The 23,024-nt window shown below is 62.3% G+C and overlaps 2 protein-coding genes across 4 annotated transcripts; one reads left to right on the top strand and one right to left on the bottom strand.

Moving 5' to 3' along the window:
• The first annotated feature begins 1,944 nt into the window (after positions 1-1,944).
• FSCN2 (fascin actin-bundling protein 2, retinal) lies at positions 1,945-7,889 on the top strand. Its single transcript, XM_089901555.1, is given in 6 exon segments — positions 1,945-2,783; positions 6,221-6,249; positions 6,251-6,414; positions 6,861-6,982; positions 7,354-7,521; positions 7,658-7,889. Coding segments are annotated over 6 exon segments (1,515 nt in total). The 5' UTR covers positions 1,945-1,957; the 3' UTR covers positions 7,864-7,889.
• A 2,181-nt stretch (positions 7,890-10,070) lies between these two features.
• On the bottom strand, positions 10,071-22,965 carry FAAP100 (FA core complex associated protein 100). 3 transcript variants are annotated; one of them, XM_022589335.3, is made up of 10 exons: positions 20,039-22,965; positions 19,724-19,842; positions 17,918-18,879; positions 16,591-16,747; positions 15,275-16,047; positions 15,045-15,181; positions 13,673-13,789; positions 11,589-11,675; positions 11,046-11,183; positions 10,071-10,739 (listed from the first exon to the last, which is right to left on the bottom strand). In XM_022589335.3, exons 1-9 carry the CDS (start codon positions 20,201-20,203, stop codon positions 11,052-11,054), a joined length of 2,649 nt encoding a protein of 882 aa, XP_022445043.2. In that variant the 5' UTR covers positions 20,204-22,965; the 3' UTR covers positions 10,071-10,739; positions 11,046-11,051. The 3 variants fall into 3 exon arrangements, with proteins under 3 accessions (XP_022445043.2, XP_022445044.2, XP_022445045.2); XM_022589336.3 differs by having other exon boundaries at positions 10,071-10,736; XM_022589337.3 differs by lacking the exons at positions 19,724-19,842; positions 20,039-22,965 and adding an exon at positions 19,326-19,436.
• Between the last annotated feature and the right edge of the window lie 59 nt (positions 22,966-23,024).

The following is a 23,024-nucleotide window of genomic DNA, read 5'->3' as shown; positions in this document are numbered from 1 at the left end:
AGGGAGAGCCAAGACCAGCCCCTCGCTCAGCTGACCTGTGGCGTGCACTACGCTGTCATGGGGATTTGTGTGCGGGCCTACCTCCCTGAACCCCAATCTGAAACCCCCAAGCAAGGAATCGGGGCTCCTGGTCTCCTCCTCAGTGTCTGCACGTGCCTGGGGAGGTCATTGTCCGGGACCTGGAAAATGGAGGAACAACTCCTGACCCATGTGCCCCTCTGCCCCACCCACTCCCTGGGGCCTATGCATGCCCGGCCCAAGGCCCCTTCATTCTGTTGGACCCCCATATGGCCTCGAAAGGGATGGAGGGGTGATGCCTAGAACATCAAGGGCAAGACTCTGGGGGTCGTGGCTGGAAGTGCCCTGTGGCTCCCAGTCCTGGTCCCCAGAGCAGGGAGGCCTGAGGGTCACACGCTGTGATGAGGAAGAGGACACCAAGGCTGGCCCGGGCCCAGGACAGGCAGCTCTGGTTTCACTACTTGGCTCCTGGCCCCTGAGGCAGGTGCAAGAGACAGACAGGCAGGGCAAAGCTGAGCAGGCCCGCTGCAGCTCCCGAAGACAGCCCCCCCAGGCCTAGCGTCGAGGGCGCAGGGAGGTGCAATGGGGCGGCCCCAGAGGCTGGGCTGGGAGATGCCGGGTCAGAGGTAGCCAGCTCTGGCTTCTCCTAGCCTGCTGGCCTCGTCCCTCTGCTGGGAAAGCTTCGCCCTATGTGATCCCCGGACCCAGCCCTTAAAGACCCTGCAGTCAGGCCAGTCTGCTCTGGCAGATCAGGGGTCTCCAAGGCCACCATCAAGGCTGGCTTCACCAGAGCTTGCCCGTAGAAGACAGAGCAACCTTACGGGCCCTGAGAGTTGCTCAGGGTACAGGGCTCAGGTCAGAGCCTGGCCCCGTGACCCCGAGTCTGACAGCCTGCCACCTCCTTGTGCTGCCTGGAATCATGTCTGCTCCACGTTCATGCTCCCATGTCACCCTCCCACTGTGCAACCTGCAAGGCGGGTGTAACTCTCCATCATACAGCTGCCACCTCAGCCCAAACCAAGGGCCCTTTTCCCGGGGCCCAACACACCAGGCTCCCCGGCCAGTGTGCATTCGGCCAAGCGGCTGCCTCTCCACACCTGGCTCGGATCTGGGTGCCATGGGTGCCAGGATGGGGGTGGGGCGCCTGGCCCCACTCACTGGCACCAACAGCCCTGCCTGCCACTTTCCCAGCCACAGGCCACCCTCGGGAAGCATCAGACTCAGGGCTGCAGGCTGTGACCCAGGGGCCACTGAGGGGGATGGCATGCGACTCAGCCGCAGCCGCCCGGGTTGGGGGCCTTGCCGCACTCCTGGCAGCAGGAATCAGAGAAGCAGTAACTGGATCTGGCAGCTGAGGGTGGAGGGCTGCGATCGGGTTGCGGCCACATGCAAGTTTTCCACCAGGCGGCTTTCTCTACCTCAGGAAAGAGCTGGGCTGGGCTGGGGAGTCTGTGCAGTGGGTCTGGGGGCCCGGAGGTGGGGGGCAAGGAGAGAGGCCAAGACGTGCAGTGGCCAGAGGCCGGGGCACAGGGCCCGCGTTGGGGCCCGGGCAGCTGCCAGTGAGGACGAGGAGGTGGTCGGCCCTGCGGCGGGTGGCGCTCTCCAGCCCTGCCGGCCCTGGGCTCTGGCCCCTGGGCAGTCCGGGAGTGGCTGAAATCCAAGCTGGGGTAACGAAAGTCTGCTGCTGTTCCTAAGCCGGCACAGCTCTGATCCGCCCTCCCACCCGCCCTCTGCTGCCCGCTGGCCATGTAAGAGCTGCCTGGGCCCGTGACCGCTGGCCAGAGGCAGCATCCGAGCGGGCAGCAGGTCCATGACGCCAGCTGGGCCTGGGGGCCACGGGCCGACCCCGTCGAGCCAGGCCTCTGGGGGAACTCGGGGGCCGTGAGCACACAGAGAGAGCTTCCCAGGCCCCTCTTTGGGACCTCAGCCAGGCCCGAAGATGCCCACCAATGGCCTACACCAGGTGCTGAAGATCCAGTTCGGCCTCGTCAATGATACTGACCGTTACCTGACGGCTGAGAGCTTCGGCTTCAAGGTCAACGCCTCAGCACCCAGCCTCAAGAGAAAGCAGATGTGGTTGCTGGAGCCAGACCCGGGCCAGGGCACAGCTGTGCTGTTTCGCAGCAGCCACCTGGGCCGTTACCTGTCAGCCGAGGAGGACGGGCGCGTGGCCTGCGAGGCGGAGCGGCCGGGCCGCGACTGCCGCTTCCTGGTCCTGCCGCAGCCTGATGGGCGCTGGGTGCTGCAGTCGGAGCCACACGGCCGCTTCTTCGGCGGCACTGAGGACCAGCTGTCCTGCTTCGCCACAGCCATCACCCCGGCTGAGCTGTGGACCGTGCACCTGGCCATCCACCCGCAGGCCCACCTGCTGAGTGTGAGCCGGCGGCGCTATGCGCACCTGTGCCCGCAGGAGGACGAGATCGCGGCGGACAGCAACACACCGTGGGGCGTGGACGCGCTCGTCACGCTCATCTTCCAGAACCGGCAGTACTGCCTCAAGTCCTGCGACAGCCGCTACCTGCGCAGCGATGGCCGCCTTGTCTGGGAGCCCGAGGCTCGCACCCGCTACACGCTCGAGTTCAAGGCGGGCAAGCTGGCCTTCAAGGACTGTGACGGCCGCTACCTGGCACCCGTGGGACCCACAGGCACGCTCAGGGCTGGCCGCAACACACGGCCCGGCAAGGACGAGCTCTTCGACCTGGAGGAGAGTCACCCGCAGGTGGTGCTGGTGGCCGCCAACCACCGCTACGTGTCCGTGCGGCAAGGTAATGAGGGTGCGGGGCCGGCCACACTCTCAGCGTGGGGCTCGTGCAGTGAGTGGCACTGCGGCTGATGGGTGGGGACATGTGTGTGGCAGCACACAGCGTAGGTGGGTGGGCTGTGGGCCACGTATGGGGTCCCTGCTGAGCCTTGGGCCCGCTGGACAGCTACTGGATGCAGGATGGGCAGCGCTCATCTGGAGGTGGTTGAGGCCCAGGCCAGCTGCTATGAGGGGTAGGAGGGCAGGCCCCGCCCACACTGGGCTGGCCCCCTGCCCGCCCCTCCCCTTCCCTTCTATCACCCCACTTCTGAACTTTAAAGGGTTTGGAAGGCGACCAAGGGCAGGGCAAGGAGAGACACCAAGAGTGGAGTGGGGAGGGGTCTTGGGGTTCCTCCAGTCCAGCGGGATGTAAGCGGCCCCTCCAGGGCCTGGACTCCTTTGTGGGGAGACACTGTCTCTACCCAACAGGTGTGGCGTGGCTCCCCCCAAGTCCTGGATCTTCGGTCACCTGCTTCATGTGACCGGTGGGCCCTTCCACATGTGATCACATGCCTGTGGGGTGAACGTGGGCAGTTCCTACTTCCCCTCGAAGAAGGTGAGGTCCCAGAGTGGCCCCAAGCTGCTTGGGCTCCTGGCTCTGTGCACCCAGGAGTGGCTGGGCATACCCTGAGCCGGCTCACTGCCACCACCTGGTCCAGAAGGGAGAGACCCGGCCCTGAGCACCTGGAGGGGTGGCCCAGCTGTGGCTCTAGGGGCCCCGGCCTGTAGTCCAGGTCTTCAAGGCTAGCGCAGAGCAGGGACCGGCATTCAGCAAACACCCCCAGGCACTTGCGGCATGTGGTCGGGTCCTGGGGCGTGAGGGAAGACAGACAGACAGACAGCCCTGGTCCTTCCCATGTCAGGTCCTACTGTCTGGCCACACTGCTTTCTGGCCTGGGCCAAGGCCCATATGCTTGGCTTGTCATTAAAAGGTGGGCAGCAGTGTGAAAAAGCTTTTTCTGTGAGTCAAAGGAGATGCTGGATACAGAGTGTTTGTCCCTGTTCAGCTTGTGAGTCTTGTGGTGGTGGTAGTGGGGATGGTGCTGAAGCTGGAGGTGGTGGTGGTGGGGATGGTAAGACAGGCTGTGGTAACAGAGACGGTGCTAGTGATTCTGCTAGTGATGGTGGTGGTGCTGGTAGTGATGGAGATGGTGATGATGGTGGTGGTGAGGGATGGTAGCTATACAAACCATTTTTCATTCTCTGGACTACCCTGCATCTGACCCCATCCCTTTAATGGGGGATGTCCCCCACAAAGGACCAGATTTGCCTCCCACTATAGAGGCCAGAGGTACCACACATTCGCCTCCCTGCTTTGCTTACAATAAGCCTGAGGGCATAGGACCTGGCCCCGAGATATTCAGATGTTGACTTGGCTACCAGTGATTTGAGCAAGTGGAGTGTGGCATCTCAGTGCTGCGGGAGGAGGGGAGCGGTGCCACTAGATTCCAAGGTAGCTGGAGTGGCGGCTTCTGTGGAGTGGTGGTGCCTCGGTCCCTGTCATTTTGCTGGTCAGGCAGCCCCAAACCCGTCTCCTTCCCCCTGGGGTGTTTGTGAGCACCCTGGCTTCTCCTGCCAATATTTTTCTTTTGCAGCCTCTATCAGCCAGGCTCTGTTTCTGCTGTGCCCGCTGCCGGCCCTCACTGATGTGGCATTGCTGCGGGGCCGCCCAGCAGGCAGTGCTCGTTGCTGCAAGTAACAATGGCCGCAAATTGGCTTAAGCCACAAGGACACTGATTATCTCACCTAAACGGAAGTCTGCAGGCACGGGGGTGGTGGGATCCCCGGCAGGCACCACTGCCAGCTCAGTGGCATCACCAAAGTCCTCCACTCTTTCCTCTTCGAGGAACCTCTCTCCCAGGACAGCTCTGACCTCACGCTGGTGCCCTTGTGGTCACAAGACGGCTGCTGCTGTTCCAGGCTCACATCCAGACAGGACAAAGTCCAAAGGAAAGAGGGGCACTGGCTCTTCTGAGTCTTCGCAGGAGTAAGGAAAGTTCTCCTGTAAATGCTCTCAGACACCCCTTCTTGCTCAGACACCCACCACTTGACCAATCCCCCCTGGAACGGTGGGGTCCACACTCTTTGCGGGCAACCAGGACTCCGTGGAGCCTCTCCTGCCTCAAGGTCGGGGCCCCAGGAGCAGCCGGCTGTGTGAGATGGAGCCCCTAGGCTGCATCCTATCTGGAACGGGTGTGTGTGGGGCAATGCTGGGGACACCAATGGCTTGGCCTCAGAGATGGGGGTGGAGGTGCAGCCTCGCTCCCCACTTAGCCCCTGTGGGGATGGCTCCCTCACCTCCTCAGGTCTGCTTCAGTGAGGCTGTCCCTGGCCAAAACCCACAGCATTCATGGGCACTGGATGTACCACCATTCTTGTTGTCCGCCGCCCCCCATGGACCAGTGCTAGAAGGGCAAGGGCCGCTGTCTGTTTTGTTACTGATCACGGGCCCAGGGGCAGCTGGCGCTCACTTTGTTCAGTATTGCTGATGGGACGGTGGGATTGGCAGTGAGAATGCTGGGTCACCTTCTTTGGCTCTGAGCAATGATCTGTGTAAGAAGGGTGACAGACCCCAGCCTGGGGGGCTTTGGAGGGCACAGCCATGAAGGGTGACAGGTCCTAACCTCTGCAGTCTGGGCTCTACCTGCTGCGGGTAGGGCAGGACAGGATGTGGCCCTGACCCTCAGGCTCTGATGGGGGTCTGCCACACTCCCTCCTGCTCCCCTAGCTGGAGCCACTGGGGCCCAGCCTCAGGGGACCTCTGTGATCTGCCATCTCTCTTGGAGTGGCCAGTTGTGATGGAACAGGGATGTGGTTTAAGGGAAGATACTGGGGAGGCTCCACGGCCTGCCTGCTGCCCCCCACCCTGGTCATGGATGACCCCTTCGTCTCCCTCCCAGGAACCCCAGGCAGAGCCTCAAGTAGACTTGCCCTCCCTCAGGGTTCTTGGGAGACCATGCACATGTGAGTGAGGGGCTGGGGAGGTGACAGGGGTCCAATCCCTGCTCAGCACCCAGGAGCAAACCCCAGGCCCCTGCTGTGTCCTGAACCATGGCTGGGGAAGGACAGGGACCCCAGTGTCCATCCAGTGGCTTAGGGGAGAGTTATAAATAGAGGCTGGTGTAAGTCCTGGGTCGAGAGAGCAGGAGCAAGCAGATTACCTGACGATTAGCAGAGGCAGGGGATTTGCCAGCACGGAAGGGCCTGGTTCCTGGGGCTGCGGTGGGAGCTGGGCAAGTACCTTTAGGGAGCAGTGTGTATTGGTCCATGACGCACCCACTTGGCCCTGGGGCAGAGCTCCAAATCTTCTAGAGTCCAGAGGGTTCTAGATGAGACCCCCGCTGACTTCAGGGTTGCCCCAAGAGCATGCCTCCCCATCCCTCTGCTCCCCACCCCACCCAGGGTGAGGCGTGAGGGGCTTCCCATCTCCTCCCTCCAGGGATCAATGTCTCAGCCAACCAAGACGAAGAACTGGATCATGAAACTTTCCTGATGCAAATTGACCGGGAGACAAGGAAGTGCACCTTCTATTCCAGCACTGGGGGCTACTGGACCCTGGTCACCCACGGGGGGATCCAGGCCACAGCCACACAAGTGTGAGTGCACCATCCCCACCTCTATGACCACCTTCACCTCCACCTCCACCATCACCATCACCACCTCCACCATCACCATCATCACCTCCACCATCACCATCTCTACCATCACCATCACCACCACCACCTCCACCATCACCATCATCACCTCCACCATCACCACCACCTCCACCATCACCATCATCACCTCCACCATCATCTCTATTACCACTACCACCTGCATCACCACCTCCACCTCGACCACGGGGACCACACAGCAGCCCAGCCAGGGAAGAATGCCCACTGGGGTGAGGGACAGCTCTTAATGGTGGTGGGGGTATCAGTGGAAGGCAAGTGCCTGTCCCTCCCCCTGAGGGAGTGGTATTGGAGTTGAGGGGGATGGGGAGGCCTGACCCTAAGCCCCCATATCTTGCTCCTCTGAGGGGACCTTGACCTGCCCCTTCCAGTTCTGAGAACACCATGTTTGAGATGGAGTGGCGGGGTCGGCGAGTGGCCCTCAAGGCCAGCAATGGGCGCTATGTGTGCATGAAGAAGAATGGGCAGCTGGCGGCCATCAGCGATTTTGTGGGTGAGCACTCCCCTCATTCCCTGGGGAGACTGGGGTGGGGGCCCTCTGCCTGGGGACAGGGCCAGCTCGGAGACCCTGTCTCCACAAGGGCTGGCCCCGCTCCCTCCCCGTGAAGCTGCTGCTGTCCACGACAGTAGTCATACTTGCTAGTCCAGATCATTGTTCCTGACATGGGGGAGCATTTCCAGAGCACCCTGATCACTGCTGCACATTTGGGGAACCGGGGGCTCAACGGCCGCAGGCCCCTGGCTAAGGCCACATAAGGCAATGGCAGTGGCAGATCGAGGCACACAAGCTGGGCAGTGAGTCCCGGCCTGGAGCTCTTCCAGGGGAGCTCCGTTAAGGCCCCTCAACCCCTTTCTCGCCATCAGGTGAGGACGAGGAGTTTATCCTCAAGCTCATCAACCGGCCCATCCTCGTGCTGCGGGGCCTGGACGGCTTCGTCTGCCACCGCCGAGGCTCCAACCAGCTGGACACCAACCGCTCCGTCTACGACGTGTTCCACCTGAGCTTCAGCGACGGCGCCTACCAGATCCGAGGTGCGGGCGTGCGGGATGGGGCGGGGGGAGCGCGAGGAGCTGGGGCCCGGAGAGAGTGGGGGGCGCCGAGGGGGATAGGGGGAGCGCGGGGCCGGGAGCGTGCCGCCCGCCGACCGCCGCTCCCCTTATCCCCCAGGCCGCGGCGGCGGGTTCTGGCACACCGGCAGCCACGGCAGCGTGTGCAGCGATGGCGAGCGCGCCGAGGACTTCCTGTTTGAGTTCCGTGAGCGCGGCCGCCTGGCCATCCGCGCCCGCAGCGGAAAGTACCTGCGCGGCGGCGCCTCGGGGCTGCTGCGCGCGGACGCAGACGCACCGGCCGGGTTTGCGCTCTGGGAGTACTGAGTGCCGTCCTCCTGTCCCCCATTAAACCGTGTCTGTGACCAGCGGCTCGCGGGTCAGTGGCGCCGCTCGGGGTGGGGAAGGGTGTGCGCGGAGGGTCTGCAGGCTCGCTGGTCTCAGAGTGCTGCACAGGAGCAGTCCCTGGCCCCTCCGCCCTGGGGTTCCTGCGATGGCCGCTGGACAACTACCCCCTCCCCCCCCATCCCTCATGCCCAGAAAATCCAAGGTTGGGGCTTGTCCAGGGGGGTCCAGCCGATTGAACGTCCCACAACCCCATCCTGGACAACCAGTCCCGGGCCTCCTCTTGTCCGCCCCCCGCCCCCGGGATTGTCTCTCCTTGGCGTACGTCCCCTCCCTAAGCCCGGGAGAGGGGACCCCCACTCTACTCAGCAGGACCGGGGTGGGGCTGGGGGAGCTGGAAGGAGCCCGGTCCTAGGCCCCAGCAAGTCAGGTAGGTCAGAGGGTCTTTGGAGTCTCCATAGTGCACATCACTGCTCCCTTCCCCAAAGGCAGGGTCTTAGAGAATCCTGGAAGCACCTGATGGAGAAGTGATACCCACCTGTCCCAAACAGGGCTGTGTGTGGTCAGCCATGGGGGAGAGGACCCTTCTCAGCCTCTGCACCAGCCTGCTACCACCCAGACTAGGAAGGGTGGATGACCAGGACAGGGCCCATGGTTCACCCACGTGCCTCCCCAAACCAGCTGGCACCCAAAACCCCTGGGTCCCCAAGGACCCCCACCCAGGGCAGTGTCTCTTATGAGCTGGGTAACCTTGGAACATTGGAGGTGGGAGTGGGGTGAGAGGCATGCCCCCTGGGATTGGCCTGGACCTTGGGGACTGGGGTGGTGGAGGGCTGGGGGTACAGTCTAAAGCCTGGAGTAGGGGGAGACCACAGACACAGGTGACCTCATGGACCCTTCCCCTCAGCCCACACCCCTCTCCCCACCCTGGGCAGCCCCCACCCTTGCCTGGGGCCTGAAGCCCCACCTCCAGTGAGTCTGGCCAGTGTGAGGCACTTTGGGAAAGGAAGGCAGCAAGGAAGGGGTGCAGAGCTGGTTCCAGAGGGGAGTGGACACATATGGCCAGGGAGGACAGGAAGGGGTGAGGCATCCTGGGGGTGGGGAAGACCAGCAAGGACCCCTTCCCAGTCTCTCGCCAGGGCCCCCCTTGGCTGACTCCCCACCTTGCTGGCCTCCCCTCATCTTAGGAATGAAGAAGGGCTGGGAGCCAAATGGGCCAACACACTTCAAAGTGGGCTCCAACTGACCACGCAAGTACCAGATGCAGGAGCCTGGCCCCAGAGGGACCGAGTGACTGTCCTGAGCTGTGGTCTGCACTGCCCCCTGGTGGCATATGGGACGGGAAGGTTGGGGGCCCATCTGTGGGGCACTCTTGACCTGAAAGAAGCTGGCACCAGAGCTCAGGTGCTCCACAGGGTGCCAAGGAGGGGTCTCCTGTTTGCTGACCTTGGCCAGACAGTGGACTTGGCTTCAGACAATCGCTGAGTGGAGCCCGCACAGCCTGGGGCAGCAGCTGGAGAGGGGAGGCAGGGAAGAGTGCTTGGGGGTCCCTTTGGGCTGGACTGGCCACTCCATCCTCCCCCATGGCACTCAGGGAGGTGACAGAAAGATGACCCTCAGAAACAGCTGAGGACAGGACTAAGGGGGTGCAGGCCCTTCACTGGCTGGGCCACAGCTCCCCTCCACGCTGCATTAAGGACCAGCAGAAGCTGGAGGTGGACTGCTTGCTCATCGTGGAGAAGGCAGCTGTCACACTGCTCCCAGCAAACTCAGGGACAGAAGGAACAGGACAGTACTGAGTGGGCTGGCCCCCCTCCCCATCCTTCTCCCACCCTGAAGAACCCTTCAGTGCTGGGTCCATGTGGCGATCAGCCACTCTCCCAGACCCCAACTCGGAGCACCCCACCAGCCCCCCTCCCTCCATGGAGGGTGACGAGGAGGTGGCCTTGGTCCTCCTGGGCAGCGACCCTCATGGCCTGAATGGCCCTGCAGGGACCACTTCACTCCAGTGTTGAAGCTTCCTGCTGGCCTGAGGGCCCCCTAGAGGTCAGTTCAAGGCTCATCTGGGCCCTGCAGTGGCCACCAGACTTGTTGGGGGCTTGGAGCTGGGGGTGTGTCCAGGAATCCAGGTCAAACCTGCCACCAGACTGAAGGGGGAGAGCTAAAAAACAGCCAAGGCCAAGGCAGAGCACCAGAAAGTGTCACTTCTTGAGGCGGGTGCCTCACAGGCCCTGCACACACAGCAGGAAAGCACCAGCAGGAAAGCACCGCGTGAAGTCTGGGGGAAAGACACCCTCCCCCAAAGCACCGGAGCCACGCTGGGGCTGCTGTCTGCCCCCAGGGACCCTTGGAAACAATGCACAGTGCTGGGCGCTGGGTGTGGCCCCGGCCAGAGGCACCAAGTTGTTGTTTTGGCCACAGGGCACCTGCAGTAACACCCCCTCCCCCACAGTCATTGTGCTTTGGTCACAGGGAGCACCTCCCACCGGTAACCCCAGCGGCTGCAGAGAAGCGGGGCCAAGGCACCCAGAGCGAGGCGGCTGGACAGGTGTGGGCAGTGCTGGACAACAAGTCTGTGGGTGGGCGGGTGGTGCTGCCAAGAGGGGCAGCCCTGGGCTCTGGGCACCACGGTGGGAATGAGACAACCACCAAAACACACCCGCCCGAGGCTCAACCCAGAAGCCCTGTCTCTGCGGCCTCTGCAGGCCGCTAGAGCAACGACGCTCCTGCTCTGGAGTCTGGACCCCATGGCCGGGGCCCTGCTTCCGAGTGGAGGGATGTCCGTGATCCAGCCCCAACGTTCTGGGTGCGAGGCGGCCCAGTGGTGTTGAGGCTGAGCGCGGAGGCCGTGGCAGCTGCTGGAGGAAAGGAAACAGTGATGCGGGAGGATGAGCAGGCCCCTGCCCAGCGGGGTCACGGACCGCCTCGCTACCCTGACACACCTGCTAAACGAGCTGCCTCTTCTGAGCACACCCCCCCCCCCGGGGGCGCCAGGTGGCTATCCGGGGGGCCAGCTGCACTCACCCCAGACCTTCCCCAGCTGTAACCAGGCCCACAGTGCCGCCCAGGTCAGGAGCCAGGTTTTCTCCATAAAACCATGAAGGTACTGTGAGTTGTTAGAGGGGCCGGAAGCAGGGACAGAGCCGGGGCAGGGTGGGGTTTACCTGGCATCACAGCAGGAGGAGGCTGGGGCTGCGGAGCTGCCTGTACACCTGCAGGAGCCTCTGGGCGGTGGCACAGGAGCTGGCTTCATCCTCCGTGCACAGCCGGTCCCGCAGGGTCTGCACCTCCCGCAGCAGCGTCTACAGGAAGGAATGGGAGGCAACAGCTAGGGCCCCACCTTCCCACGGGGCACGTCAGCGGGTCCCACCATGCGCAGATCCTACTCGGACTGTGGTAGGTGGTCCAGGAAAAACACTCATCTGTGGCCTTAACGTGATGACCCCTCGGGACAGGAGGCGTGGCTGGGCTGAGGGAAGACCATGTCCCCAGGGGACAGGCGTGTCCTAGCCAATGTGGGACAGGTTGGAGGAGTGGCCATGCTCACTCTGTCCCCACCTCACCCCTGCAGCAGGAGCCCAGACCCGACTCGGCTGTGAGGACTGGGAGCCCCTGCCAAGCTGGGCAACACCCCAGTGCCTGTGCGTGTCCCCAGAGGAGCCCAGGCTGGGGGAAGGTTCCGGGCATGGATCCCTGAAGGACCTCACCTCATGGTTGGCCTGGATCTGGTGGAGATACTGCAGGCGGAGGTCAGGCGGGCTGGAGCCCCGGGCAGCCTGCTCCATGACCAGCCTCTGGGGGGACACAAGGGGCACACAGCTGGAGAGGGTGCTTCTCCCGGGTGTCCCAAAGTAGCGCCCGGGGCTCCTGGCACCTGTCCTCCAGCCCGCAGAGCCAGGTGTCCCTTCCCCCTCCCCGAACCATCCATCAGGCCTCCCTGCCTCGCCCCCAGTTAACCTTCACCTCGGGCGGCAGGGCACGCTAGCCCCACCCTGACGATCATTTACTTGGAAGTAACTTTCTTCTCGGCCCTTTCCCCTCACTACCCACCTCCTACCGACACCACTTCCCCATCCTTGGCCTCAGGCCTTGGCACCGCTGTTCCTATCTTGGCCCATGAAAGAGCTGCTTCACGTCCTGCTTTCTGGAGGCAGCCTGGCCGGCTCTCAGGGCTGAACCCAAGCTTGCAGACGGATGCAGGAAGCAAGGCTCCCGCTGGCCTCCAGGGCAGAGCACTGAGAAGAGACCCCGACACCCCAAGGGGCAGCAGGAGATGCTGCCAGTGGCAGAAGCTGCACACCTGACAAGGCCCCCCAGATTCCAAGCGGCCAGGTGAATGAACGCCAGTTGTCACGAGAACACTCCCATTCCACAAGCATAGTGTCAGCAGACGGAGGACAGAGGTCTGCAGCCCACAAGAAGATTCCCATCAAGGGAGTGTCCCCAGCGTTCCACTGGGGGCTGAAGCATGCCTCCCAAATTCACACTTGGAAGCCCCAGCTCCCAGCACCCCCGGTGATTGTGTTTGGAGAGAGGGTCTTCACAGATAAAGTTAAAACGAGGTCACGTGGGTTGGCTTTACTCCCATAGGACTGGTGTCCTTCTAAGAAAAGATCAGGACACGGATATGCAGAGGGATGACCATATGAGGACATAGGGAGGAGTCGGCCATCCACGCGCCCAGAAAAGAGGCCTCAGAAGGAACCACCCTGCGGACACCTGGATCCCTGTCTCCGAAGTGAACGCACTGTGTCCCATCTGCGGCACTTTGTTCCCGCAGCCCCAGGACACTAACTCCCCTTCTTGCTGGAAGTCTGGTCGGTATGCTCCTCCCCCGGCTTCTCACTAACTGTCCACCTCTCAACTGCCGCGCTCAGCGGGTCTGGAGACAGCCCTGCTTGTTTCAGGCCCGGCAAGAGCAACACGGGGCGCCCCCTGGGGGAGAGAAATGCAGGCGTGGGAGCTCTGCTCTAGGGACGGGGGACTCCTGAGCCCGGGAGTGAAGCCATGGATGTGCCACAGCAGGGCCGTCACAGTAGTGCCTGAGGGGGACCTCTGGTCATGGCTTGGCCCCCAGGCTCGCCTGGGTGCACTGGTAGGTCTAGAACAGCAGCCTCGGATCCCTGGCAGAGCTTGGACTGCAGGTTCTCCGACTCTTGGGGTCTGGGGTGGGGCCTGGGGACGTGCACCAAGTTCCCAGGTGAGGCTGACACAGAGCCCATGTTTAAGAGAAAGCGTTGTTGATAGCTGCCACCTCGGACCCCTCTGCGCAGCCGAGGCTGCACACACTCAGAACAGGCAGGAGATGGGCCACCTGACCCTGTGCCCAGCCTGCCAAGGGCACCAGCTGACAGGCTTCCCTCAGGAACACAAAGACCTCCCCTCAGATCCTGGGGTTGCAGCCCCAGTAGCCGCGCATGGCAGTGAAGCAGCAGGAAGGGCCCCTGGAGCTGTGTGTATGGGAGGGGCTGGCTGCCAACTCGCGCTTTCTTGGCGAAGACGTGGAGGCCCAGACGAGCAGACACCTGGTCCCAGGGCCCGAGCCTGGCTTCTCCATGCAAGTGTAGAAGAAATCTCACGCTGGTCTCCAGTGGACTGTCTCCCTTTAACCACGTGTGCTCACAGGCCACTGGGAGCTACTGCCAGGAGGGTGAGCAGCAAGTCCCCCACCCACCTCCCAACCGCCCACAGCTTACCTGCAACCCCGGGCAGGAAGCCACAGACCACCAGGGTCCTGTGTCCCCACCACCCCACAGAGACTTCCCCAACAAGCCCATGATGACCGACAGACCTGCAAACGCCCGATGATGGCGTGGTGTGCCCTGCACATGTTGGCCAGAGAGGAGCTCTCCACCTGCATCTCCATGGCCTGGATGGGCCCTGCTGGGCACAGGTCGGTCACAGCCACCTGCAACACACAAGGAACCTCACTGGCCGTCCACAGCCCTGACCTGCCCGAGGGCAGCGTGGCCGGCGGGAGTGTCCAAGCTGGCAGGGGCATGTGAAGCCTGGGCTTGCGCTCTACATCCCACTGTGGGCAAAGCTCAGGGGGCTCCCAGGGCTGGATCTCCACACTCAACATGAATTTTCACCTGAAGAACCAGCTAGCCAAGCAACAGCAAAGCTGCTCCTTTGGAATATCTGTCCAGGAAGACCCCTCTTCCCTCGGCATCCAGATCCGTGGGCACTCACTCAAGTGCCTGCTGTGGCTGCACCGCCATGGACAGCCCATGCCTGGACCCACCCATGGCCCACACTGTGCATCCTGAGGCACTAGACAGCAGGGTCAGGGTTGCAGGTGTGAAAACAGGGAGGGGGCTGGGCAAGTGAGGTCAGCCCAGTGCCCTCCAGCCAAAGATGAAATCTGGCGAAGATGGGCGAGAGCCAGGACACAAGGCAAGACCCCAGGGGCCTAGGGACCTTAGGAAGGACACTGTCTCCGGCAGCTCTTCCTTCTGGAATCGTAGGACGCACTGGGGCACCCACCCCTCTCCGCCACCTGCAGAACCACCACCAGGCCCCAGGGACACCCGACCTTGACACTGCCTAGTCTTGGCCTGACCTGAAAAGGCTGTCTAGTGGGCAGCCTCCAACCACCATCCTCAGCAAGGTGTGCCCGGCCACACGGGATGCTCCGCCAGAGCCTCCAACGCTGTAGCACAAGGGTCTGCTGGACATGACCCCGAGGCTGCTAGGAGGGTCTCAGAAAGGAAGGTTTGTGCGAGGAATGGGGCTAGAGGACTGAGCTCCACCTTGGTGTCTCAGCGGCCCCTGCACATGGGGCGTCTGTGATGGGACCCAGCACCCTGGTGGTCTAGGGGTTTAGTGGCCTGGAGTCTGGAGTCGCTTGTGCTGCCCCTGGGGGTACAAGTGAGCGACCCGCTCGGGCTGGCTGTGATCTCCAGCAGTACACAGGGCAGGGGCCACGCGTGGAGAGTGCTGGACAGGGCGGTACTCATGGAGACCTGGCTGGGAGCCGACGCTGCCCCTGGCCCCACGAAGGCCACCCCATCACAGCTCGCCTCTCGAACTCGGATGCGTTGGAATCCTCTGGAGGGTGGGCCCCAGAATCTGATTCCTCTCGAGCAACCCAGGGACCCTACTCAGAACTGCTGCTGTCGAGGCCGATTGCCCCACAGGCAGGACAGCTGACCCCTGCTTGCCTCGCGGACGATGAGGTGGACATCAGTGCCATCTGGGGCCACTCCCTGGATGGAGGACAGTGCTTGGGCCCTCACGATGTCCGCGACGGCATTCTCGGCAAGAAGCCACTGCAGGGTGGCAGAACACAGGGACACGCCTGGAGGAGAGAGGTGCGGCTGTGAGGCTGATCAGATCCTGGGAGAGGGAGGAAGGGTCCCAGGCCTCAGCGAAGACAGCTGGTGCCACCAACCTGCGTGATTGTCCCCTAAGGCGGCCCTGAGCAACTCTGCCGACACCTTGACGGTGGCCACTGACGGGGGCAGGTACTTGGCCCGCAGGGACGCTGGTCCTGCAGGCTGGCTGACTGGCCCGCAGCAAGTTTCCAGGAAGGTGTGGATGGGGTCTCTGGCAGGGCTGAGTGGGCCCAGGGCCTGCGTGTGGGGTGCAGCCAGGCCGGGGAAGCGCAGGCCCTGCAGCATGTCCACCGTGTGCTCGCTCAGGGGCAGGCACACGCCGTCCTGCTCAGGCAGGACGTCAGGGGTGCATTCATTCGAAGAGGGGTCCTTGAAAGGGTCCGTGAGGGCAAGGGCCCCACCCACGACCTCCCTGAGGCTGTAGAAGAGTGCGCAGGACACGGTCACGGGCAGGTCAAGCGCACCGTCCTCTCCCGGGCCCAGAGGCAGCGTCACCTCACGCTGACCGCCAGGGCCAAGCTGGTCCACAGGGATGGTGTAGGTGATGGCCGAGACAGCCGAGTCCAGGTCTAAGGCCCGGGAGCTGCGGAGCACCTGGACGCACAGGGCCCAGCCCCGGTCCAGGCTGAAGCCGCTGCTGTTCTCCAGCAGGCAGGTAGCTGTCAGCACGTCCTGCAGCTGCAGGCGGCTCCAGGAGGTGCTGATGGTGCAGGAGATGGGCCTGGGACCCTCCCGGCTCGACAGCAGGGCGCAGCTCACGTTCATGGCTTCGTTGAGGCAGGTCAGGGCCTTGTCCCGCTGGTCAACCGCCTTCTTCAGAGAAGACACTCTGGAAACAGACATGGCTGCTGAGGGAGGGCCCAGACCTCGTTCTTCCTCGAGCATCAGGTGAAGAGCCCCCACCTCAGGGGCTCCTGTCCTGCCCATGCAATCGTCTGACCCAACCTCCTTCTCCAGCAGCAGACGATGGAGCTGGGGCAGCCTGTACTTGGCAGCCTGGCCTCGCCCACCGGGCTCACGGAGCCTTCCCCCCACCCCCTTCAGGGCCACTGAGCCAGGGGTGCCCACGGTGGGGCTGGCCACCCCCACCGTGCTCCCCAACGTGTTCCAAGTTGGCTCCTTTGCTCCTCTGAGGTGCCACAGTGACATCCCAGAGGATGGCAGGCACCCTAGAAATGACCCTAAAACACAGGGGCTTGGCACCCACAGCTGGCCTTTAGTGCCGCCTTTGGCCAGGCAACACAACGTCTGGGGCTATCGCGGGGGTCAGAGGCAAAGTAACAGGCCTGTCCCGGACCAGTGCCACCACCCAGGACACCGCCTTCCGTGGACACCATGCCAGCCTCTGCCCGAGTCTCAGCCCACTGGTCACCTCTCAGAGACAGTGCCAATTCCAGACAGCAACTCCTTAATTTTTTGGCCAGCATTCGCCGAGGTCACTCTGGTGGGGTGAGGCGTCTCAGAGTGCGGGTCCAGGCTGCAGGTCATCAGCCGGCCTTTGGCAGACAGGGCCAGGAGCTCAGCACCCCCTGCAGGTGGACACACGTGGGGCCTGGTCAACAAGCAGGGAGAGGCATGCTGCTGGGAACATACAGCAGTTCCCAGGACTCAGATAAGTGTTGGCAGAACACCTGTGCCCAGGTGAGGAAAAGAGGGTTCTGGAGACATCCCGAAGAGCCTGGGGCGTGTACTGGGCTGGGCATATGCTGTGAAGGGCCCTCCCTGGGACGGGGTGTCAGCACAGCAGAGGTGTCATCTTATACATGGACAGGACTAAAAGGGACCAGACAAGGGCCATCAAATCAGCTGGGTGCATCCCCCCTTCAACAGCCCCCCAACCCCTAGCAAAGCTGCTCTGAGATTTCCTAAGAGAAGGAGGTGCTACACAGGCCCCAGGCCTCCTCCACTGGCCAGTCGGCTCTCACTGGGGCCTTTCTGGAAGCCTGCCGCCTCTCCTCGACATCTTTCTGTCTCCTTTCCCACTCCTGGCCTACCAGGGAGTTCCCCGGGAAACAGGCTCCATCTCCTGTGACCTGCTGGTTCTCCAAGTCCAGTACCACTAGGCCCTGAGACCCGCCCAGAGGTGTGGCTCCCCCATTCCCTGCCACATGTGTCTCTCTTTCCCTGTGGGAGAGACAGCAGTCTTTTCACTTCAAAAGCATTTCTTTCGTATCGAGTATGGTCCACGGTAGGCCTTACAATGCATTCTTAGGCTATCTTAAGGGGAATATGTGCTAGGGGCAGCGGGGCTCTTATCCCTCCCCCTTAACATTGGGCAAACATGGCTGAAACCCCCTCCAGTTCTGTCTGGGGAGAACACACACATCAGAGCTTGGCGATGCCCCCTGCCTTTGGTGCAAGGTGGACTCGTTGGAGGCCACATGGTAAGTAGACCTGAACCAATTTGAATTTCCATTGCACTACTGGCCATGGGAAGATGCTCTTGCCCAGGGTCACTCAGGTGCAGACCCTACCCAGGCAGAGTAGCACAGCCCCCGCCCCTAAACCCACACAGGACCCCAAGACAAGAAGCATCAACCATGAGGCTATGCCAGGGGAGGGTAGGCCTGCCCGGGCAGTTTTATGGAGAACAGGAATGAGGCAGGGAGAGGAGGACGGACAGTTCACAGGGAGGAGACATCAGAGAGGCTCCACCCACCCCATGGCTTTGGTTTTTAGCTTTCAGCCGTGGCTCGTACCTTCAGGCGCCCTAGATGACACAGAGAGGGTGACGACGCTGCAGACACTCAAGCTGGCTGGACACAGCAGAGAGGGCAGGCCTCCTGGGGCCCCGTCACGCTGCGTGAGGTCCCAGGGGGAGACCTCCTGAGCCAGGTCCACTACACAGAGGTCCGAGGGGGTGCTGTGGTACACACGGCCGCCCCTGCCGCGGGCCGCACAGAGCACAGGCCCCGGGAGGCTGTACTCCCGCAGCTCTGGCACCAGATGCCCTGCCTCGTCCCAGCTGGCCTTGATGGCCAGTGTCCGGCCATGGTGACCAAGTGCCACCAGGCAGTCACAGTACACGTCCTCCACATCCTCGGACAGCGGCTCTGTCCTCAAGCCTCCAATGAAGATGACAGGCTCTTCCAGGTGATGGAGGATCTTGACAAGGGCCTTCGGATCACCAGGGGCAGACCTGGAGGTGACCAGGGTCTTGAGGACCACACAGCAGAGCTGGCCATCGGGGAGACCGCAGACGATCACGGGCGACTCCAGGAGGGAGGCATTGGATCCAAAGAGTAGCCCAAAGAGGGCCCCCTCCAGCGTGATGCCCCCAGAGCCCCACGGGTGGCCATGTGGGGCCCTGGAGCCTGGTGGTGACACACAGCACAGCACTGGGAGGAAGCGGGGGGCTGTGGGCTCCTCCAGGCTCCCAGCTGGGGGGGTGCAGGTGGACAACTCCACCTCGCCAATCTGGCCTCCGGGCCTAGGGTCCTCCCCTGGACACGGACACTCAAACAGCTGCACCTTCCACTGGGTGAGGCCCCGTGACAGGGTGATGAGCACGTCATCGAGCACAGTGAAGGCATGCAGTGTGGCACTGGGGAGCACACAGGTGTCTGGGTGCACGGGGATCACAGGGACAGGGAGCTCATCGACCTGCCCATCCTCACTGTCCTGGTCGTCCCTGTCATCCTTGTCATCCCGGCTCACAGACCTTTGAGAACACAGGCAAATGTCAGTTACAGTGCTCACAAGCTCCCTTCGTGACAGCCTGCCACTGACATGACGGGCCTGGGGTCTGTACAAGGAGCGATCTCAGTGACTTATAGCCACCAGGGAGCAGTTGGCATGCCACAGTGCCTCCCACCTGCTCCACGGACTGCTTTGCTCCCCACCAGTCGCCCAGGGACACGTGCATAATAGGATGTACCAAGCCCTCCAGAAATGGGGTTTGGACAGAAAATTCTCATCAGTGCAGAACTGTCAGACCCCCAAGGCCTCAGCTGTGAATCACACCTGCTACCTTTTTTTTTTCTAAACCAGTAGTGAATAGGTGCCCGAGTCTAGGCTCTAGGCTCTGCACTGGTACTGAGGGGGGGCGGGGGCGGGGAGGATGGTGAAACTCCTTTAACCACTGACTCAGGGTTCACAGAGACCCACCTCATAGGTGTGTCATGCCAGACCCACCAAGGCCCATCAAAGCCAAAGGGGCAGCATCCTGCTCCCGGCTGCAGACTCAGCCGCTTGAACCCCGTTTACTAAGAATTCTCTGTGAGCAGGAGCCTGTTAGAGAAGGCAGGTGCTGAGGACAGGGGCCCCCAAGACTTCAGAGCTGGCCCTGAGCCCACCATCCCCACCTTGGAGGCCTGGTGAGTGTTCATTCTGAACCCAGTCCAGGGGTAAAAGGACCGTATAGGTCACAGAGGCAGTGTTTGAGGAGGGCAGGGAAGTACCAGTCAGAGACAGCGAGAAGCCCATTTGAGGCCATGTTCGCCTCAACCCCGGAGAGGCAAGTGTGGACCCGCCCAAAGCAGTGCCGTCCAGCGACCATGCCTCACCTGCTCGCCTGGTCCAAAGACAAGCAGTAGATGCCACTCCGGGCGCACAGAACGTAGAGCGCCCTGCGAAGGGCCAGGAGCTCCAGGTGCCACACCTGACCGGGAAACTTGTACACGGCCTGGACGTCCGGGGAGAACGCAGAGTCAGGCCAGGCGCATGGGGCCCAGAAGAGGCGGAGTACAAACTCCTCAAATACGCCGGGCCTTCGGTGGATTCCCGCCCGGCCCCGCCCCCTCCAGGGCTCAGGAGCCCCGCTCCACTCCGCCCCGCCCTCTCCCCCGGTCCCTGGCCCCTCCCCGGCAGGGGGTGCTCACGATCAGCAGCCGCCCCTCCCGGTCGTAGACATAGACCAGCTCGCTCCCGGTGGACAGGAAGACCTCCGCCCCGTGGCACAGCACGCGAGGCTTGCCCGCCGCCAGGCCCCCGAGCGGGCAGCAGAAGCCCGCCAGGTATTCGACCCGCGGCGCGAGACCGGCCATCGTGGGGTCGCCAGGGAGCCCGGCCACCGGAGGGGTCTCGGGCTCGCAGCGCCGGTGCCAGGGGCGGGGCGGGGCGCGGCGCTTTACGGCCGCCCAGGTCGCAGCGCGGCCTCCGCCGTACAGCGGCGTGGCGGGGGCGGGGCCGGAGCCGGGGGCGGGGCGGCTGCGCGTCAGGTGTTGGGGTTCCCGCGGGAGCCCGGGACCCTGGGTCGAAGGCCACGCCGTTGAGGTAAAGCTAGTGGACACAGAACGCTTTGGCAAAGGGCCAACATGTTTAAAGCCAAACACGGGAAGCCCAAGGGCCTTGGTCTCTCCACTCGTCCGTCCTCCCCCGCGGCTCCATTGGACTCGCCCGAAGTCGCGCTTCCCTCGTGCGCCCGAGGGACGGGCCGGCTCCGGGACCCGGGCCAGTACACTGACTTCCCCAGGGCGGCGGCCCGTCAGAACGCGTCTCCTCCGAGCGGACGGTGCGCTCCTAAAGCGACCTTCTAGCGTTTTGGGGGGCGGTTAGATCTGCGAATTCCAGGAGGGGGCGGGCAGCGTCAGGTCTTGCCACTTCCACAGCCGGGGGCTGGGGGGAGGGGTCCTCGGTCTAGGGATGAGTCTCCTCCTTCTGAGCTGCTGAGACACACCCACGCCTACCCCGTCCCCAGGACACTGCTGCGTCTGAGCTTAACATGGACCGAAGTGTCCCTTCTTTCATGGCTGAACGAACTGTCTGCGGGTGTGTTGGACTGAACGGACAGTGGGGAAAAAGGGTAAGCCAGAGGAATTCTGGGTTGAGGGCAGAAGACCATGAAGAAAATGACTGGCTGGGCCTTGGTAAGGGGGGCAGCTCACCATCAGTCAGCGTGGAGGGTCAGGGTGAAGACAGGGCAAGACACCTCTCCTTCCCAACCCTGTCCTCCAAGGCTCTGGGGAGAGGTGCTTATCAGAGGGGCCAAGAGTTCTCCGAATGAGACAGACCCAGAGCGACCCTGAAAGGTGCCTGCAGACAGGTCAATCACACCCCTCTCCTTTAAGAAGCCAATGGGAGAGGCTCCAAGGTCAAACACCCATGAATGAAAGAGGCATCTGGAGGGGTGTGGCCAGACAGGGCAAGTTGAAGGAGCCCAGCTGCCAAGTGTTTTCTGGGCTTGAGTTAAGCTGACCTCACCAAGGCTGGTGTACCTGCCAAAACAAAGAACCAGTAGCAAAAGTTCTAATTCCCCTTGTTGAGGTTGGTGCTCAACCCCCAGGGCAGTGGACCGCTACTGTTTCAGTGTTTCTGGGTTGGACCCAGCATCAGCATGCCCTCTTGAGACCAGCTCCCATGTGGCTTTTGGAACTAGAAGTGAGGACATGGTCCTTTCAAGAGGAACACCACTCTGAATCCCACCTCCACCCCCCCCCCCAACCTGAGTGCTCAAGTGTTCTTGGCTGGTCTTCTGACCACCAATCCTTGTGGCCACATGCTCACACCAATTCCCAACCTGGCCCTCCCAGACTATTTCCCAACACCAAGGGAACTACACCAGGATTGTCCTAGAGAAAATGACCGTATGGGGAAGTGCATCTGGGAGGTGGGCTAAGCTGGCCAGGCCTCACCTCCCAGGTTCAGCCCTGACTGGCCAGGCACTGTAAAGTTGGTCATTCCTCTGTCCCACTCCCTTCTGCTCAGGGGGGCTAGCAGGCTCCTGGCCCCAAGTCCAGGCAAGACCCACACTCTGTGATACAAGGATTTATGACCATCTACAGTGTATCTAAACAGCGAGGGGGCCCTGAACGCTGATCCCCCCGGAGGTTACAGAGCAAAGGGCTTAGCCAGCTCAGGGGTGATGTGGGGTGAGGGGCCCCTCATGTGGGTGCACATGGAAGGCCTGTGGCAGGAGGCCTGTGAGACAGCAGAGTGTGCTGTGGATAGTCAGTGGTCTCTATGCCACACGTGGGGGCTACATCTTCCCAAGGACAAACTACCACCAGACAGCATTAGGGGTGGGGAGGGACAGGACACAGCATGTGCAGGGAAGCTGCAGGCTGTGCCAGGCACTTATAGGCAGCACAGCCTGCCAACATGTTGAACATGCCAGGAAAGGGGGTGGCAGGACCCTGAGTTCTATTTCCAAGCAGTACACTCCACTTGCTTGATTTCAGGGGGAGGGATGACGTTCCAGAACCTCATCACTTCACGGAACCAACAAGGTCAGCAGCCTGAGCCAGAGAGAGAGCAGGACACTGCTGGTAAAAGTAGGCAAGCTCAGGGACAGGACTGGAGCCAGGTGCTGAGGGCCCACCCGCCCCAGTCCAGAAGCTAGGCTGGGCCTGCCTCTCCCCAGGGCCCCTTGGACATCAGTGGGCAGTGTTTCTTATATACTTGTTCAGGAAGCAGTGAACCAGTGGCCAAAGGACAGAATGGGTTGTAAGGTACCTGTGAAGGCTGGTAACTGAACATCAGGGGGAGCGCCCCCTGGCTGTCACTCGACAAGTGTCCCCCTCCAGGCCTTGCTCCTCTTGCATCTGTGCAAGCCTGGGGGATTCTGGGCACTATCCTTCACCTGCTGCCTGGCGGAGTGCACCTCACCCACCACGAAGAGGCCAGGAGCAGCCACATGGCTGACAGGCAGAAAAGGTGCAGAAAAGGCATGGAGGGAGGCCAGGCTCTGCTCCTCCAGTGGACGTTACACTGGGAGCACAGGGCCGAGGAGCCTGGGCAGGAGGAGTGGGTCTCTACCCTTCAATACTCTAAACATGTCAGCAGACAACAGTGATGTGTGGAGGGGAAAGTCATCAAGTCGCCTGACAAGGTAGGCAAGTCAAGGCTCAGGGCAGGGAGAGGCCTTGG

This window comes from Delphinapterus leucas, chromosome 19, assembly GCF_059928025.1.
Source record: "Delphinapterus leucas isolate spDelLeu-1000000601 "Yukka" chromosome 19, BTC_Dleu_Yukka2, whole genome shotgun sequence".
Taxonomy (NCBI): domain Eukaryota; kingdom Metazoa; phylum Chordata; class Mammalia; order Artiodactyla; family Monodontidae; genus Delphinapterus; species Delphinapterus leucas.
The sequence above is the reverse complement of the archived record's forward strand: the minus strand, read 5'-3'. Positions and strand labels throughout refer to the sequence as shown.